This window comes from Carcharhinus amblyrhynchos, chromosome 23 (assembly GCF_965287045.1).
Source record: "Carcharhinus amblyrhynchos chromosome 23, sCarAmb.v2.hapA, whole genome shotgun sequence".
In the NCBI taxonomy this organism is placed as follows: Eukaryota; Metazoa; Chordata; class Chondrichthyes; order Carcharhiniformes; family Carcharhinidae; genus Carcharhinus; species Carcharhinus amblyrhynchos.
This window is the reverse complement of record NC_137346.1, coordinates 934,383-954,827: the sequence shown is the minus strand read 5'-3', so window position 1 is coordinate 954,827 and position 20,445 is coordinate 934,383. Positions and strand designations below refer to the sequence as shown.

Sequence of the window (20,445 nt, the reverse complement as noted above, 5' to 3'; positions counted from 1 at the left end):
CCATCCTGGCGGATGTCCTGTGCATTCTCCCAAGGATTTCACATCTTCCCTAAAGTGTGGAAATAGTGACCAGATGCAATACTCTAGCTGAGGCCTACTAAGGTTTGGTATAAATTCCCCATTTTTTGTATTCAATTCCTCTACTTATGAAGCCCAAGATCCCATATGCTTATACCATGGCTCATTGATTTCGCTCCTTGGAATAAGTGGCTTTAGAATAAGTCCAAGGGAGATACACAAAAGTGCTTCCCAGCTTAACGAAACTGAACGACTTATACAAAGACCTTGGATCATTGAAACTTTCTTCCTCAAAAGGCGATGGAAGCAAACAAAATCTTTGAATATTTTTAAGACAGAGCCAGGTTCTTGATGAGCAAGAGGGTGAAAGGTTACCAGGAGATAATGTGGAGTTCACATTACAGTCAGATCTTATTGAATGGCAGAACTGGCTTGAGGGGCCAAGTGGCCTACTCCTGTTCCTAATTTGTTTGTTACTCCCATCAACGGAAGCTAAATATCACTCACCTGTCAGAGACTGGATGGAACTCTGAAAGAAGTGACGGACGTCTACGCAGCTGCTGATGCTGCTGCTGCAGGAGCTGAGAATCCTGGAGGTGAGGTCGATAATCTGGAACTGCAAATTCCTGCAAAACAACAACAAACATGATCAGAATTTTCACAGATACAGCAATGAACGCATTTAAGTAATACCAAGCACCTAAAATAACAGAGATGCTAGTGTTGGACTGGGATGGGTACAATAAGAAGGCTCACAACACCAACAACACCAGGTTAAAGCCCAACAAGTTTATTTGGAATCACGGGCTTTCAGAGCGCTGCCCCTTCATCACTCTGTGTGACAAAGCAGTTAGAAGAAGAGGCATATTCAGGGGCAGGGTAAAACGAGCCTCAAGGAGATTTGACTCACTGGGCATGACAAAGAGTGGCAAGAATGTGGAAAGGGCAGCTGAACAACTCATTGCAAATATTAACAAGTATGCCCAAGAGCTCTTTGTGCTGGAAGCAAGGGTTGGGGATCAGGGGCAGGGCCTGGGATTTAAGGGGAGTTGATTGTGCAGGCCAGGAGACTAGGGATATCGGTGTGAAATGGATCATTTGTAAAGACAAGAGGCACTCAGCCCCATTCCTGACAATGAGGACCAATGTATTTATTCGAAAGGAATACTGAATTATGGACAATAATTTGTGAATATTGTATACTTCATTCCAGGGATCATTCTTGTGAACCTCCTCTGGACCCTTTCCAAGGCCAGCACATCCTTCCTTAGATATGGAATCCAAATGGCATCAAGCTGAACACATCACAAGCACCAACTAACACTGAACATTATCTCCAGTTAGGCTAAAATACACAGGCAGCAGAAAATGAATACAAAAATTACTTTCTTTTGATACATTGAAGTGGTGCTTCAATACAATTTGTGAAAGTCTACAAAACTGCTGGGAAACCTAAGAATCATAGTCAAACAGTGCAGAAAAGGCCCTTCGGCCCATTGAGTCTGCACCAACAATAACTGCCACTAAAGGCGTACTAATCCCATTTTCCTGCACTTGTCCCATATCCTGGAATGTTATGATATTTCAAGTGCTCATCCAAATACTTTTTAAAGGTTGTGAGGTTTTCAGCCTCCACTACCTTCCCAGGCAGTGGATTCTAGATTCCCACCACTCTCTGAGTGAAAAATGTTTTTCTAAAATCCCCTCTGAATTTCCTGCCCCTCACCCTAAAACTATGTCCTCTGGTGATTGAACCCAAGGTGAACAGCTGCTCCCTACTTGCTCTCTCTATACCCCTCATAATCTTATTCATCTCAATCATGCACCCCATCACCTCAGCCATAAAGAAAACAATCAAAGCCTATCTAGTCTTTCCTTATAGCTCAAGTGCTCCATCCGAGACAACATCCTGGTGAACCTCCTCTGTACCCCCTCTAATGCTATCACATTATTCCTATTGAGGTGACCAGAACTGCATACAGTACTCCAGCTGTGACCTAACTAATGCTCTGTACAACTCCAACATTACCTCCTTGCTCTTTCACTCTATACTACAACTGATGAAAGAAGTGTCCTATATGCCTTTTTAACTATCCTACTCACATTCTCTGCCGACTTCAGGGGTCTGTAAATAATTACCCCAAGATCCATTTGTTCCTCCGGGTTTCCCAGTGTGCTGTCATTCATTAAATACTCCCTCGCCTTGTTTCTTCTTCCATCGTGCATCACCTTGCACTTACCAGAGTTAAATGCAATCAGCCACTGGTTCTGCCCATCTGACCAAGCCATTTATATCTTCTTGTAACCCACAATTTCTGCTTCACTATTGATCATCTTACCAATCTTGGTGTCATAAGACCATAAGACATAGGAGCAGAATTAGGCCGCTCGGCCCATCAAGTCTGCTCCACCATTCATCCATGGCTGATATTGTTCTCATCTCCATTCTCCTGCCTTTCCCCCATAACCCTTGATCCCCTTATTAATCAAGAACCGATCTACCCCTGTCTTAAAGAGGTTCAACGACCCGGCCTCCACAATCTTCTGCGGCAAAGAATTCCACAGATTCACCACACTCTGGCTGAAGAAATTCCGCCTCATCTCTTTTTTAAAGGATTGTCCCTTCAGCCTGAGATTGTGCCCTCTGATTCTAGTTTTTCCTCCGAGTGGAAACATCCTCTCCACGTCCACTCTATTGCGTATCCTGTAAGTTTCAATAAGGCCCCCCCCCCTCATCCTTCTAAACTCTAATGAATAGACCCAGAGTCCTCAGCTGTTCCTTATATGACAAACTCTTCATTCCAGGGATCAGTCTTGTGAACCTCCTCTGGACCCTTTCCAAGGCCAGTACATCCTTCCTTAGATATGGGATCCAAAACTGCTCACAATACTCCAAATGGGGTCTAACCAAAGCCATATACATCCCTGCTGTTATGTTCAAGCCCTCTCGACATGAATGCTATTAATGCATTTGCCTTCCTAACTGCTGACTGAACCTGCACATTAACCTTAAGAGAATCTTGAACAAGGACTCCCAAGTCCTTCTGTGTTTCTGATTTCCTAAGCATTTCCCCATTTAGAAAATCGTCTATGTCTCCATTCCTCCTTCCAAAGTGCATAACCTCACACTTTTCCACATTATATTCCATCTGCCATTTCTTTGCCCACTCTACTAATCTGTCTGCCCCTCCACATCCTCAATATTACTTGTCCTTCTGCATATCTTTGTCATCTGCAAACTTGCTCACCGTTCCCCCCACATTGCCATCTTTATCATTTATGTATATGACAAATAATAAGGATCCAAACAGTGAACCTTATGGTATGCTGCTGGACACTGGCCTCCAGTCACTCAAACAGCCTTTTACCAATACCTTTTGTATCCTATTGACTAAGCCACTTTCAGATCCATCTCACCAAGTTCCCTGAGCTTTAACCTCCTTAACCAGTCTCCTGGGACCTTGTCAAAGGATTTCCTAAAATCCACAGAAACTACATCAACTGAAGCTTGAGAAACAATCTAGACACAATCTGAGATTTGAACCGGCAAGGGGTGGCACGGTAGCACAGTGATTAGCACTGTTGCTAGCACTGCTGCTTCACAGCTCCAGGGATCTGGGTTTGATTCCCGGCTTGGGTCACTGTTTGCACATTCTCCTCGTGTCTGCGTGGGTTTCCTCCGGATGCTCCGGTTTCTTCCCACAGTCCAAAGATGTGCGGGTTAGATTGATCGGCTGTGCTAAAATTGCCCTTAGTGTCCTGAGATGTATAGGTTAGAGGGATTAGTGGGTAAATATGTAGGGATATGGGAGCAGGGCCTGGGTGGGATTGTGATCGGTGCAGACTTGATGGGCCGAATGGCCTCTTTCTGAACTGTAGGGATTCCAAGTTCTAAGTTTTCTAAGAAACCATTTTTCTAATTAACAATGGGATGTGATACTTCCAACCACTGTCCATCCCTAGAAAATTCCTGCATCTTTTTCCTGCTCCCCACCCCTGCGGTCCGCCTCTCATACTCGCAGATGCTTGCTTTCACAGTGCCTTGCATGCATTCTGTTCCTGTCATACTGAGTGTTAAATGCATGTTTTGGACCCTGCCAAATCTCCAGACTATCCAGCCGACACATGACTGATTTCTGGCTGCATTGTTTATACAGGATTTAATAGTGGCTGCTCCTCTCACTGTGACCCAGGCCTGCCAAATTTAGCATTATATTTATGTTCTGTTCTCTTCATGCATTTAGATCATTCTTTGTGCTAATGCCAAGAAAGGGATTTACCAGACAGCACAGTACAACAGCACAGGAAGCATCGCGCCCTGGAGAGGGAACCACATATCGATGCGGACAAACTGCTCGCCACTGCATTAACCAGAGGGCTAACAAAGTTTTTAGGATCAATGCATTTAGATACATGCATGACACAGACTCATAGCTATTTCCGGAATCAGCAGACATTTAACCTTTTGTTTACCAGAATGAGCAAGTTAAATATAGAAAGTACAGAAGAGAGCTAAATGAGAAGGGAAGGGGAGGGGACAGAAGGAGAAGGAGAGGGAGGTGTGTTCATTCTTCAAGGAAAAGATAACCATGCTCATCAAACATTCAGGTTACGTGACCAGCCCACCTCATTTGTTACTGTCTCAATATATTGTGGATGCTTGGCATGCCACAAGATAACTTAAAACCCAAAAGTTCTTTACAAGCACACAAATATTAAAAGGAAAGATAAGGCCGACCAAGGAAGTGGGTATATTCGACTGCCCTCAATTCTGTCCCTTAATAGTCCATCCGGTTCAGTCTCAGCAACACCCTGATCTACACCAAGGTCGAAAAAGCCATTTGAAAGCTTTAAAACAAAGTCCTGCTGTCATTCTGAAATTAGCAGTGAGACATTTCTGACATCTCTTTGCTCTTTGTTCATCATCTTTTTTTTAATTATTCGTGTTATATGGGTGTCGCTGGTTGCCAGCATTTATTGTCCAACCCTAGCTGTCCTTGAGAAGGTAGTGGTGAGCCACTTTCTTAAATTGCTGGAGTCCATGTGCTGTAGATTGAGCCACAATGCCGTTAGGGAAATTCCAGGATTCTGACCCAGCTACTTCTATTAAATTACTTCTACTACTTGTCTGCCCATCCAGTTAGGCTGACAGTCATTTGGCATCATTCTCACAGTGTGTCACAGTTCCACATTTGGTATCTTGGGCAAATTCTGAAATTTTACTCTACATTTCAATGTCCAAGTCATTTATGTAAATATCAAAACAGCAGTGCTCCTAGCGACAAACCTTGGGAAACACCACTGTGTATGGTCCTCCAGTCAAACAACCATTTACTCCAAGTTCCTACTTTCTGTTCTGAAGCCTCTTATTTCACCCAAGCTGACACTGATTCTTTTTTTCCCCACTGAGCCTCAATTTTGTTTTCCTTATTCTTTGAACAGTTTTGGGGATCGGTGGGAAATCCAGCATTTGCTGCCACCCGCAATTTCCCTTGAACCGAGTAGCATTGTAGAGAGTAGTTAAGAGTCAACTACGTTGCTGACAAGTCAGCCAGACAAGGTAAAGATAACAGATTTCCTTCTGTTTCACAAGCAAAATACTAAGGGTACTGCAAATCTCAAATAAAGTTGAGATTTTATTTCAATTTTAATAATTGAAATAAATTTAATTATTTAGAATTTATTCTAAAATTCTAGCTTAGTTTGAATCCCTGTAACATCAGGGCAGCTCTGAAGAGGAGTCATTCTGGCTCAGCATTAATTCTTTTTTCCTCCTGGGGGAGGAGGCGCAGCATCACATGGAGTAGGGAAAGAGGGCTCTGAATTCAACAGACTGCTATATTGCCCATGAATTCTACAATGGGGAAAATACAGAGAAGCAATTTGTATATGAACTGCAGCAAGGCTTGGAGACCCAGTACAATTCTATTATTATTTCCCATGCTGCCAGACCTCCTGAGTTTTCCATCCTTTTCTGATTTAATTTGAGATTTGCAGTACCCATAGTATTTTGCTTTGCTTCTATGTCTTGCTGTTACAAACTAAGGTCATCTCTCACTACTGTACTAGAGATGTTCATTAACACAGATACTCCACCACCTTCTCCTAGCTTATTTTCTTTTCAAAATGTCAATTACCCTTCAGTATTCAGGTCCCAGCCCTGGTCACATAACAACCATGTCTCTGTGATAGCTATCAGATCAAAGATATTTATTTTTACCTGCGCTAACAATTCATCCGTCATGTTTTGAATGTCCTGTGCATTCAGATACAGATCCTTTGTCCAGAGTCTGGACTTGTTTGCTGGTGCACTCACTCACCAAAGCAGATTGTCTACGGAAAGCTCAAGACTGGGAAGTGGGTTTTTTAAATTCATTCAAGGGATTTGGCTGCCCAGCATTTATTGCCTTCATGGCGATAAAAGGAAATGCTCCATTGACACTCTGAAGGCTTCACTTTGGCATTTAGATATCGACGTCAAGCCCTGGGAAAACTCACTAAGAATCACTACACCCGGTGCAACTAAATAAGATGCAGTGTGTGACCTTCTTTGAAAACAAGCACATATCAAAGGCAGTTAGAAAACGCATGGAGAGGAAATCCTGGCCCAGAAACCTGTTCAAAGCTCAAGTCTGCAGTATCCTATCCTGTTTTCAGCAGAAGCTTCTGGGTGAAAATCGGCCTTAGCAGTCACCTAAATAGGTACCAGAACCTTACCAAATACTCCAGATGAACATGGTCATTTTACCTTTAAGAATGAGGACAAAGAAGTGACACAAGTGATATCTTGGGACTGAGAGAGGAACATCGAGCACCTGGAGGAAATCTATGCAGACAGTGGGAGAATGTGCAAATGTCACACAGTCACACAAGACCTGAAATCGTTTTGGTAAATCTCCTTTGAATCCTCTCAATAGCTCTCACGTTGTACCTAAAGGTGACCAGAACTGGATTCCCCGAATACCTGGGTCCCGGCAGCTGGTGGGATTGAAATTCAATTAACAAATCCGGAATTGAAAGCCTATCAACAATAGTAACCATGGATAACTATCATTGGTTGTTGTAAAAACTTGACTGGTTGATTAATGTACTTTACAGAAGGAAATCTGTTATCTTTACCTTGTCTGGCCTACTTGTGACCTACTGTCTTTTCAAAATGCCAATTACCCTTCAGTATTCAGGTCCCACTTAATAGAGAAGCAGCGGCAGACACTGAAGGAGATTTTTCAGAATAAGCATATTCTAAATTCTGAGGGGAGGACCCTCAGATTTCCTTGGTTAGCTAATGAAGTTAAAAAGAGCAAACTTAAGAAAAAAAATACAACTGTACGAAGGTGAGGGGCAGATCAGACGATTCGTCAGAATATAAGGAATGGCAGAAAATAGCTAACGGATTAATCAGGAGAAAGAAAATAGAGTATGAGAGGCAACTAGCTAGAAACGTAGAATAGATAGCAGCATCGAACTAGGGATGTCAGAAGTTGCAGCGAGACATAGATAGGATGCAAGACTGGGCGGAGAAGTGGCAGATGGACTTCAACACGGATAAACGTGTAGTGGTCCATTTTGGCAGGTCCAATGGTGAGGCTGCAGCTGGAGTACTGTGTGCAGTTTTGGTCACCGCACTTGCGCAAGGATATATTGGCCTTGGAGGGAGTGCAGAGGAGATTCACTAGGCTGATACCGGAGATGAGGGGGTTGGACTATGAAGAGAAACTAACTAGACTAGGTCTGTACTTGTTGGAGTTTAGATGGATGAGGGGGGATCTTATGAAGGGGATGGACAGGGTAGAGGTAGAGACATCCTTCCCGCTTAGAAAGGATAGCAGGACTAGAGAGCACAGCCTCAAGATAAAGGGGGCGGGGGGGGAGCAGTTTAGAACAGAGTTGAGGAGGAACTTCTTCACTCAAAGGGTGGTGAATCTCTGGAATTCTCTGCCCGTTGAAGTGGTGGAGGCTACCTCGCTAAATATATTTAAGTCATGGGTACAGAGGTTTCTGATAGACAAGGGAATTAAGGGTTATGGGGAGAAAACGGGAAAGTAGAACTGATACACTTCAGATCAGCCATGATCTTATTGAATGGCGGGGCAGGCTCGAAGGGCTAGATGGCCTACTCCTGCTCCTATTTCTTGTGTTCTTATATTCTTAGGAGCAGAAGGACCTTGGGATCCGGGTCAATAGGACTCTTAAATCGGCCTCGCAGGTGGAGGATGTGGTCAAGAAGGGGTATGGTGTACTAGTCTTCATTAATCGAGGGACTGAGTTTAGGAGTCGGGAGATAATGCTGCAACTTTATAAGACCGTTGTCAGACCCCGCTTGGAGTACTGTGCACAGTTCTGGTTGTCTCACTACAAGAAGGACGATGAAGCTATTGAAGGGGTACAGGGGAGATTTACAAGGATGTTGCCTGGATTGGGTGGCATGTCTTATGAGGATAGGTTGAGGGAGCTAGGTCTTTTCTCCCTGGAGAGACGAATGTTAAGAGGAGTTCTGATAGAGGTTTATAAGATGTTGAGAGGTAGATAGGGTGGATTCTCAGAGGCTACTCCCCAGGGCTGAAATGGTCGCTACGAGAGGACACAGGTTTAAGGTGCTGGGGAGTTGGTGCAAAGGAGATGTCAGGGGTAAGTTTTTCACTCAGAGGGTGGTAGATGAGTGGAATCGGCTGCCTCGGTGGTGGTGGCGGCAAACTCATTGGGGTCTTTTAAGAGACTTCTGGATGAGTACATGGGATTTAATGGGATTGAGGGTTATAGATAGGCCTGGTAGGTAGGGATATAATCAGCGCAACTTGTAGGCCAAAGGGCCTGTTTGTGCTGTAGTGTTCTATGTAGAAGAGAAATCATGTGGATAAAAAGGGGACATGAAATAGTTTTGGCAGATAAGGTAAAGGGGAATCCAAGGGGATTTTACAAGTATATTAACAGCCAAAGAGTAACTAGGGAGAGGATAGTGCCCCTTAAAGATTAACAAGGTTGTGTGTGCGTGGAGCCATAGCACATGGCAGATCCTAAACGAAAAATTTGCCATCAGCATTTATTGTGGAAAAAGTCATGAAAAATAGGAACCTTGCAAAAGCAAACACTGATGTCTTGAAAAGCATCCACATTAAAGAGCTGCTGGTGGTCTTAAAATAGAATGAAAATAAATAAATCCCAGGACTTGATCAAGTATATCTCAGGGCACTGAAAGAAGTTAGGGAAGAAATTGCGGGGCCTCTAGGAAGAGATGTTTGTATCCTCCACAGCCACGGATGAGGTGCCAGAAGACTGAAGGGAGGCAAATGTTATTTACGAAAGGCTGCAGGGAAAAGCCAGAGAACTATAGACAGGTGAGCATAACATCAACGGTGGGTAAGTTGTTGGAGTAGATTCTGAGAGACAGGTTTTACATACACTTGGAAAGGCAAGGACTGATTAGAGATAGTCAGCACGACTGTGCGTGGGAAATCAAGTCAAACAAATTTGATAGTGTTTTTTGAAGTGGTGAGCAAGAAAATAGATGAGGACAGTATGGTAGACATCGTCTACACGGACTTTAGTAAGGCTATTGACAAGGTCCCACATGGTAGATTGGTAAGTAAGATTAGATAACATTGGATTCAGGGAGAACTAGCCAATTGCATACAAAATTGTCTTGTTGGTAGGAGACAAGAGGATGGTGGCAGAAGGCTGTTTTTCAAATTGGAGGCCCATGACCAGCGGTATGCCACAAAGATCGGTGCTGGGTCCACTGCTGTTTCTCATTTATATAAACGATTTGGATGAGAATATTGGAAGCATGATTAGTAAGCTTGCAGATACACCAAAATTGGTGTGGTGGACAGTAAAGATTATTTAAGACTACAACAGATCTTGATCAACTGGGCCAGTGGGCTGAGGTGTAGCAGATGGAGTTTCATTCAGATAAATGTGAGGTGTTGCATTTTGGTCAGATATACCAGGGCAGGATTTGCACAGTTAATGTTAGGACCCTGGGAATACTGTCAAACAGACCTAGGGGTGCATGTACATAGTTCTTTGAAAGTGGTGTCATAGGTAGACAGTGGTGAAGGAGGTATTTGGTGCATTGTCCTTCATCAGTCAAGCAATGAGTACAGGAGTTGGGACGTTATGTTACAAGTGTACAAGTCATCGTTGAAGCCATATTTGGAGTACTGTGAACAATTCTGGTCGCCCTACTTTAGGATGGATGTAATTAAATTGGAAAGGGTGCAAAAAAGATTAACAAGGAAGTTACCAGGACTGGAAGAGTTATAAGGAGAAGCTCGATAGGCTGGGACTCTTTTCCCTGGAGCTTAGGAAGATGAGTGTGACCTTAAAGAGGTTTATAAAATCATGAGGAGCGTAGATAATGTGAAAAGCCAAAGTCTTTTCCTTGGGTAGAGTTCAAAACTAGAGTGCATAGGTTTAAGAAAAGGGAAAAAAGATTGTAAAAGGGATCTAAGAGGCAACTTCTCCACACAGAGGGTGGTGTGTATATGGAATGAGCTGCCAGAGGTGGTGGTAGAGGCAGATACAATGACAACATTTCATCAAAAAAGACATTTAGATACATGAATAGGAAAGGTTTAGAGGGATATGGGCCAAACGCAGGCAAATGGAACTAGTTCGGTTCAGGCATGGACGAGTTGGGCCGACGGGCCTTTTTCTGTGCATATATCTCAATGATTCTAGTTTCTACAGGTATTTGAAAATGAAAACAGTGAGTAAAGTAGGTGCTAGTCCTTCAGAGTGCGAGAATGGGGAGTTAATAGCCGATAATAAGGAAATGGTAGATGAAATTAACAAACATTTCGCTTCTGTTTTCACTATAGAAAATACAGAAAACATTCCAGTAATAGCTGTAAATCTGGAGATGGAAGGGAGAGGGAAGGCAGACTGGTGCAGAAGGTGAAGTCGCATGGGATCAGAGGTGAGCTGGCAAGGTGGATACAAAACTGACTCGGTCAAAGAAGTCGGATGGTAGCAGTGGAAGGGTTCGTTTCTGAATGGAGGGCTGTGACAAGTGGTGTTCCTCAGGTGGGATCTCTGCTGTTAGTAATATATATATATATATAAATGATTTGGAGAAAAATGTAACTGGATTGATTAGTAAGTTTGCAGACAACACAAAAGCTGGTGGATTTGCAGATAGTGATGAAGACCATCAGAGGATACAACAAGATAATGATCAGTTAGAGACTTGGGTGGAGAGAGGGCAGATGGGAATTTAATCCGGAAAAATATGAGGTAACGCATATTGGAAGGTCTAATACATATAGGAAACATACAATAAATTGCAGAACCCTTAAGAATATTGATGGGCAAAGGGATCTGGGTGTACAGGTACACAGATCACTGAAAGTGGCAATGCAGGTGGAGAAGGTAGTCAAGAAGGCATACGGCATGTTTGCCTTCATCAGCCGGGGTACTGAGTTTAAAAATTGGCAAGTTATGTTGCAGCTTTATAGAAAACCTTAGTTAGGCCTCACTTGGAATATAGTGTTCAATTCTGGTTGCCACACTACCAGAAGGATGTGGAGGATTTGGTGAGGGTACAGAAAAGATTTACCAGGATGTTGCCTGGTATGGAGGGCATTAGCTATGAGGAGAAGTTGGAGAAATTTGGTTTGTTCTCATTGGAGCGACGGAGGTTGAGGGGAGACCTGAAAGCCTACAAGGTTAGGAGAGGCACGGACAGAGTGGATAGTCAGAAGCTTTTTCCCAGGGTGCAAGAGTCAATTACTAGGGGGCAGACGTTTAAGGTGCAAGGGGCAACATTTAAAGGAGATGTACGAGCTGTTTTTTTTTTAAACATAGAGAGTAGTGGGTGCCTGGAATTCGTTGCCGGGGGAGGTAATGGAAGCAGATGTAGTAGTGACTGTTAAGGGGCTTCTTGACAAGTACATGAATAGATTAGGAAGAGAAGGAAATAGTTCCAGGAGGGTGGGGGATTTTAGTGACGTCAGACAGCATGGTTGGTGCAGGCTTGGAAGGCCAAAGGGCTGTTCCTGTGCTGTAATTTTCTTTGTTCTTTGGAAGCTTGGTGGAATTATCACTCATTAAGCAGTACTGAACAAACTGATCGAGTTGTGGGCTGAGGCTCCAAATGCTGATGGATTGCACCCAGAGGTTTTAAAAGAGGTGGCTACTGAGGCAGAGGTGTTGATGTTGATTTTCAAAATTTCCCTTGATTCCGGGAATGTTCCATCAGACCCAAATCTTGCAAACATTCCTCCTCTATTCAAGAAGGCAAGGGGCAGAAAACAGGAAACTATAGCCCACTTAATTTAATGCCATTCTGTGTATAATAATAATATATTTTAATTAATCAGTAGAAAGGTTATAACTGGATACTTAGAAAACCTATAGTAATAGAAGTGTGCAGGAGAGCAGGTCAGAAGCAGCACCAGGCATACCTAAAAATGGGATGTCAACCCAGTGAAGCTACCAAACAGGATTACTTGCACGCCAAATGGAAAAAACAGCAAGTGACAGACAGAGCTAAGCGATCCCACAACCAACAGATCAGATCTAAGCTCTGCAGTCCTGCCACATCTGGTCATGAATGGTGGTGGACAATTAAACAACTCACTGGATGAGGAGACTCCACAAATATCCCCAATCGCAATGATGGAGGAGTCCAGCACATCAGTGCAAAAGATAAGGCTGAAGCATTCGCTGCAATCTTCAGCCAAAAGTGCTGAGTGGATGATCCATCTGGATCTCCTCCAGAGGTCCCCAGCATCACAGATGCCAGCGTCCAGCGATTCATTCCACGTGATATCAAAAAACAGAGTCACTAGATACTGCAAAGACAATGGGCCCTGATAACATTCTGACAATAGTACTGAAGACTTGTGCTCCAGACCTTGCCGCTCCCCTCGTCAAGCTCTTCCAACATTGGCATCTACGCAACAATGAAAATTGCCCAGGTATGTCCTGTACACAAACAGCAGGACAAATCCAACTCAGCCAATTATTGCCCCAACGATCAGTGATGGAAGAGGCCACTGACAGTGCTACCAAGCAGCACCTGCTCAGCGATGCCCAGTTTGGATTCGCCAAGGTCACTCCGCTCTTGACCGCATTAGAGCCTTGGTTCAAACATGGACAAAACAGCTGAATGCTACATGTAGATTGCACAAATCAGATTGGCAAAAGTTTGCTAGAAAATTAGTTCGAGTGTATTCAGGACAATTTCTTAGAGCAGGCTATTCTAATAATAAAACAAAATGTTGCAAATGCTGGAAAAACTCAGCAGGATATTTCAGACCTGATAATAGGAAACACAGGAACATGGAAACAGGAATAGGCCATTTAGCATGCCAAGTTTGATCCACCATTTAATGCAAACTTGGCTTAAAAGACTCATGAGCAATGAAACAGGATAAATAAATAACCTCATGGTAAAGGAGTCTTTAGATGACAGCAATCGCAACATGTTAGATTTTCATTGTTCCATCTGAAGGTGAGAAATGTGAGTTTAAGACTAATAATTTAAACCTTAATAATAGTAATCATAAGGGTCTGAAGGTAGAGCTGATTAAAGTGAACAGGGAAACCAGGGCAAAAAGTAGGAGAGTAAAGATGCAGTGACAGACTTTAAAGGAGATATTTAATAATTCTCAGCAAAAATTTACCCCAGAGTGACAGACCAGAAGGATATGTCATCCTGAATAAATAAGTTAAGAATTGCATCATATTGAATATGTGTACAAATCTGCAAAGATCAGTAGTAGGTCAGAAGATTGATCAGAGTTTAAAAATCAAAGAATTACTAGAAAAGAAGGAAGGTGAGCAGGAGAGAAAGCTAGCTATTAATATAAATACAGACAGTAAGATTTTCTACAAGCACCTTACATAGGAAGTGTATGGTCCTCTGGAATGTATGGCTGGGGAATTCATCATGGAAAACAAGGAAATGGCATTGAACAGATCTTTTATTTTTGTTTTCAGAAGACATGGGAAGCTTCCCAAAAATACTTGAAAATCAAAAGGTGAACAGGAGGGAGGAATTTAAAATGAACACCACCACCAAGGAAAAGGTACTGGGAACACTAAGACTGAAAGGCTGACAAATCCCTCGGACCAGATGGCTGGCATCTGGGGGTCTTAAAAGAAATGGCTGCAAGAGATCGTAGCTGCCTTGGATACGATCTTCCAAAATTCCTTAGAGTTGGAAGAGTCCCAGTGGATTGGAAAATAGCTAGTGTAACACCTTTATTCAAGAGGAGGGGGAGGCAGGAAGCAAGCAACTACAAGCCAGTTTGCGGAACATTTGTCATAGGAAAATCAGTACAATCTATTATTAAAGTGGTTATAGCAGAATACTTGGAAAATCGTTGTGACCAAGAAGAGTCAACATGGCTTTGCGAAAAGGAAGTCCTGTTTAAATAATTCATGAGGAATATAGGTGCAGAAGTAGGCCATTCAGCCCACTGAGCCTGCTCTACTATTCAATGTGATCATGGCTGAATATCCCTTTCAAGAAACAATGTGTTAAAGAGAAACCTATAGCTGTGTATACTTTGATTTCCAAAAGCATCTGATGTCACATCAAAGGCTACTACACAAGAGAACATGGCATAGGGACAACATATTAGTTAATCAATTCTTTATTCATGCTAGTCAGAGGCAGAAAGCAGGGGTAAATGACCCTTTTCAGCTTGGCAAACTGCAAACAGTGGAGTGCCACTTGGATCAGTGCTAGGGCCTTAATTATTTACAATCCACATCAATGATATGGATGAAAGAACTGAACGTACCGTAGCTAAATTTGGTGTCCTGACTAACTCAGCCACAAAAAGGTAGTCAAACGCGTTGCGATATTCAATCTTCTTATCAGAATATCAAAATACTGTACAGCATGGACTCAGAACGCTAAATACATCAGTACATACATTCAAATAGAAAGATGTGACTATATACTTCTCCCCATTTAATTTCAATCCCCCTTAAGAAAAGAAACATAATGAAATTCATACCCCAGTTATACATCAGTCTTTCAGGGGCTTTTCAATGACACTTCAATCTGCGCAGTACTACTGGTGACTCCATAGACACTGGGAGGTTAGTTTCAGTGGAGCTGGACTCATGGGCACAGGAATAAGTTGAGGGTCTGTGCACGAATGTCTCTCATCCTCTCCTGGAGTAGAGTCCACTGGAAATCCTTGTCAACTGTCCACAGCTGCATTTCATTTTACCGTGTTATCTGGAATGTTTTGCCGTCTCCCCGTCACGGCATAGACCAATGTCATCCTGGTGCCTGCCGACGACTCTTCCATTGGTCAGTTTCACCAAAGATACTGGACCACTTTGGTTGAGAATGACCCCAAGCAGCCAGTGCTGGTTACTGCCAGGGTTCCTCACACAGACAATTCGGGTTTAAATGTCTCTCCTTGCATGGTCATCACGTCTCTCCTTCTGCTTTTCCTGTCTCTTCCCACTCTCACTTTGCCAGGTGGATGTAGCAGATCCAGGTGAGACTTTGGCTTCTTACCCATCAGTAATTCAGCCGGTGAGAGTACTACTGTTGTTGGTGGTATGATCTGATATTAGAACATAGAACATTACAGCGCAGTACAGGCCCTTCGGCCCTCAATGTTGTGCCGACCAGTGGAACCAATCTAATGACCCTCTAACCTAAACTATTCCAATATTATCCAAATGCCTATCCAATGACCATTTGAATGCCCTTAAAGTTGGCGAGTCCACAACTGCTGCAGGCAGGGCATTCCACACCCATACTACCCTGAGTAAAGAACCTACCTCTGACATCCATCCTATATTTATCACCCCTCAATTTAAAGCTATGTCCCCTCGTGTTAGCCATCACCATCCAAGGAAAAAGGCTCTCACTGTCCACCCTATCTAATCCTCCGATCATCTTGTATGCCTCAATTAGGTCACCTCTTAACCTTCTTCTCTCTAACAAAAACAACCTCAAGTCCCTCGGCCTTTCCTCATAAGATCTTCCCACCATACCAGGCAACATCCTGGTAAACCTCCTCTGCACCCTTTCCAATGCTTCCACATCTTTCTTATAATGCGGCAACCAGAACTGTACGCAATACTCCAAGTGCAGCTGCACCACAGTTTTGTGCAGTTGCAACATGATCTCACGGCTCCGAAATTCAGTCCCTCTACCAATGAAAGCTAACACACTGTACGCCTTCTTAACAACCTTATCAACCTGGGTGCCAACTTTCAGGGATCTATGCACATGTACACCGAGATCTCTCTGCTCATCCACACTACCAAGAGTCCTTCCATTAGCCCAATACTCGGTAATCCTATTACTCTTTCCAAAGTGAATTACCTCACACTTTTCCACATTAAACTCCATTTGCCACCTCTCAGCCCAGCTCTGCAGCTTATCTATGTCCCTCTGCAAACTGTAACATCCATCCTCACTGTCTACAACTCCTCCGACTTTAGTGTCGTCCGCAAATTTACTAACCCATCCTTCTACACCCTCATCTAGGTCATTTATAAAAATGACAAACAGCAGTGGCCCCAAAACAGATCCCTGCGGTACACCACTAGTAACTGAACTCCAGGTTGAATATTTCCCATCAACCACCACCCTCTGTCTTCTATCAGCTAGCCAATTCCTGATCCAAACTGCTAAATCACCCTCAATCCCATGCATCCTTATTTTCTGCAGTAGCTTACCATGGGGAACCTTATCAAGCGCTTTGCTAAAATGTGTATACACCATGTCAACTGCTTTACCCTTATCCACCTCTTTGGTCACCTTCTCAAAGAACTCAATAAGCTCTGTGAGGCACGACCTACCCTTCACAAAACCGTGTTGACTATCCCTAATCAATTTATTTCTCTCTAGATGATTATAAATCCTATCCCTTATAATCCTTTCCAAAACTTGGCCCACAACAGAAGTAAGGCTCACCGGTCTACAATTTCCAGGATGGTCTCTACTCCCCTTCTTGAACAAGGGGACATTTGCTATCCTCCAGTCTTCTGGCACAATACCTGTAGTCAATGATGACAAAAGATCAAAGCCAAAGGCTCTGCAATCTCATCCCTAGCCTCCCAGAGAATCCTTGTATAAATCCCATCCTGGCCAGGGTACTTATCTATTTTCATACTTTGCTAACACTAAATTGCTTACACCTCCTCCTTATGTACCTCAATCCCGTCTAGTCTAAAAGCCTGTATCTCAGTATTCTCCTCGACTACATTGACTTTTTCCTGTGCGAATACTGATGAAAAATATTCATTTAGTTCCTCTCCTATCTCCTCAGGCTCCACGCATAACTTCCTACTACTGTCTCTGACTGGCCCTAATCTTGCCCTAATCAATCTTTTGTTCCTGACATACCTATAGAAAGCTTTAGGGTTCTCCTTGTTCCTACCTGCCAAAGTCTTCTCATGTCCTCTTCTAGCTCTTCTTAACGCCCCCTCTAACTCCTGCCCTTCGGTATATGCCTATCCCTTTCCATCACTAAGGTAAACGTAACCGAATTGTGGTCACTATCACCAAAGTGCTCACCTACCTCCAAGTCTTAGACCTGGTCTGGTTCATTACCCAGTACCCAAATCCAATGTGGCCTCACCTCTTGTTGGCCTATCTACATACTGTGTCAGGAAACCTTCCTGCACACATTGGACAAAAACTGACCCCTCTAACATACTTGAACTATAGCTTTTCCAATCAATATTTGTAAAGTTAAAGTCCCCCACAACAACTACCCTGTTACTTTTGCTCCTATCCAGGATCATCTTTGCAATCCTTTCCTCTACATCTCTGGAACTTTCTGGAGGCCTATAAAAACTCCCAGCAAGATGACCTCTCCTTTCCTGTTTCTAACCTCAGCCCATACTACCTCAGTTGACGAGTCCACATCAAACGTCCTTTCTGCCACCATAATACTGTCCTTGACTAACAACGCCATGCCTCCCCCTCTTCTACCACCTTCTCTGCTCTGACAAACATCTGAACCCCGGAACCTGCAACAACCATTCCTGTCCCTGCTCTATCCAAGTCTCCGAAATGGCCAAAACATCGAAGTCCCAGGCACCAATCCAGGCTGCAAGTTCATCCAACTTGTTCCGTCTGCTCCTAGCATTAAAGTATACACACTTCAAACCAACCTCCCACCTGCCAATACACTGCTGCAACCTTGAAACTTTATCCATGATCTCCCTATTCTCAACCTCCTGTACATTGGAGCTACAATTCAGGTTCCCATATTGAAACAAGAACTGGGAGAGCCAGATTCCCAAGGTATCAGCTGCCTTTCTCCTTCTTTCAGTGCCTGAACAGTTCGCTCTGCTAAACCATTTGTAGCTGGATGAAAAGGCACAGTATATGGATGCCGTTTTCCATTCCTTTGCATGAACTACAGGAACAAATCACTCAGAACTGTTGCACCATTTTCAGAAACAAGAAAATCCGGCAAACCATGAGTTGCAAAAACTTGGTGTAGTTTCTTTATTGTAATGGGAGCTATAATGTTGCTCAAGATGTGTACTTGTAACCACTTACAATGTGTGTCCACAGTAACTAGAAACATATGACTCATAAAAGGCCCTACAAAGTCCACATGAAGTCGGGACCACAGACCATCAAGCCCCTCCCACAAATGTAATGGTACTCGTGGCGCCATCTTTTGGTTCAGCTAACACACAACAGGATTTCATCTTAATCCCCAAATCCTGATTCATATTAGGCCACCTAAGGTATGACCTGGCTAAATCTTTCACTCAGGGGGTGCAAAGGTAAGCATCATGGACTTCACACTTGTGGTCAGTACGTACAATGAATAGATGACCATAGAGATATTGATGAAACCGTATCACAGCAAAGACAATGGTTGTATCTTCCTTGTCTAACTGGGAATATCCCTTCTCAGCTGTCAGCAAAACCAACGGGATTTTCTAATCCTGTTCTCCATCCAACCAGAGAGTACTGCCCTAACACTGTAGAGCAAGGCATCCAATAAGAGAATAAGTTTCAGTCTTGATCAAAATGAACCAATTGATCAGCCGATTGTAGCAGCTTTTTCACAAAAGCTTTCTTTTGTGCTAACTCCCACCCCCATTCTGTTTATTTGTGAAGTAGTACATGCCCAGAAACTTTTGGTTAATGCTGCTTCTTGCCCTTGTGGAGGTAACATTATCACAGCACTATACGAGCCAAACACAATGTTGACGGTTGTACTTGAGCCACACTGCACATACTGATGTCTGAATTTATCTAACTTTTTTTACTATTTACATGCTGATTGAGGGGGTCATTGTCTAGGGCACAAAGTTCATATTGGAACAAGTTATATGCACTGCCTCCTGATCTTGAGCTTATCCCTTAAATATTGTTCCATTTATAATGTAAATCAGTGTCCCTGATTCTTCAAGCGTCAAATTATTCATAGCAATCTGACTCAATAAATTACAGTTGGTTAGGATTGTATTCACTGGAGTTCAGAAGAATGAGGGAGGATCTCATAGAAACCTATAAAATTCTAAAAAAATTCTAACAGAACTAGACAGGGTAAGAAGGATGTTTCCAATGGTGGGGGTGTCCAGAATCCAGAGTCTGAAGATACAGGACAGATCATTTAGGATAAGAGACAAGGAGAATCTCTTCACCTACAGAATGATCAGCCTATGGAATTCACTACCACAGAAAGTGATTGTATGTTTTCAAGATGTACTTGAATAAAGCACTTGAATGGCAGAACAGGCTCAAAGGGCTGAATGGCTTCCTCCTGCTCCTATTTTCTATATTTCTACAACAGATTTAGTTACAGCATATCCAAGTCACTGAGAAGCAACAGTTATGGCCCCTATCATACATCCATAAAGTAGTAACAGGAGGTGAGAATATTAATTTGAGCCAGATGGCTGAAATGTGAAAATGCTTATGCATAAATGCTCAGTGAAGTGCTTCAATATTTTCATTCTAGGTGAGATATAAAGAGAAAACTTCTATTCTCTTAGTTGCGCACAACCACAGTAGATAAACTTTGCCACATCCAAAAACTTTTTCAAACTAAATTCTCGGAAAGAAACAAAATGAGGATTATTTATCTATGTACTGGAAGAGTAGCATCTCTTGGGTTAGAGATTTTATCATTGCACCACCTTATTTGATTTGATTTATTGTCACATGTATTAACATTCAATGAAAGGTATTGTTTCTTGGGCACTATACAAAGTATGCCATTCATAGAGGAGGAAATGAGAGAGTGCAGAATGTAGTGTTACACTGATAGCTAGGAGGTAGAGAAAGATCAACTCAATGCAAGGTAAGTCCATTCAAAAGTCTGACAGCAGCAGGGAAAAGGCTGTTCTTGAGTCAGTTGATATGTGACCTCAGACATTTGTACCTTAGTACTGAATATTGTGAAATGGCCCCAAAGCATATAATATCCTACATACAGACGAATGCACAGTAAAACACAAGGGTATATA

The 20,445-nt window shown here is 42.9% G+C and overlaps 1 protein-coding gene across 11 annotated transcripts in view; it reads right to left on the bottom strand.

The window, feature by feature from the left end:
* The window catches only part of ncor1 (nuclear receptor corepressor 1), a 345,530-nt gene that overhangs the window by 276,956 nt on the left and 48,129 nt on the right, over positions 1-20,445 (bottom strand). For all 11 annotated transcript variants that reach the window (XM_080211013.1, XM_080211017.1, XM_080211019.1 and 8 more), the window contains exon 3: positions 526-644. In XM_080211013.1, the coding sequence (XP_080067139.1) occupies positions 526-644 (119 nt within the window). The remainder of the gene's footprint in view (positions 1-525; positions 645-20,445) is intronic.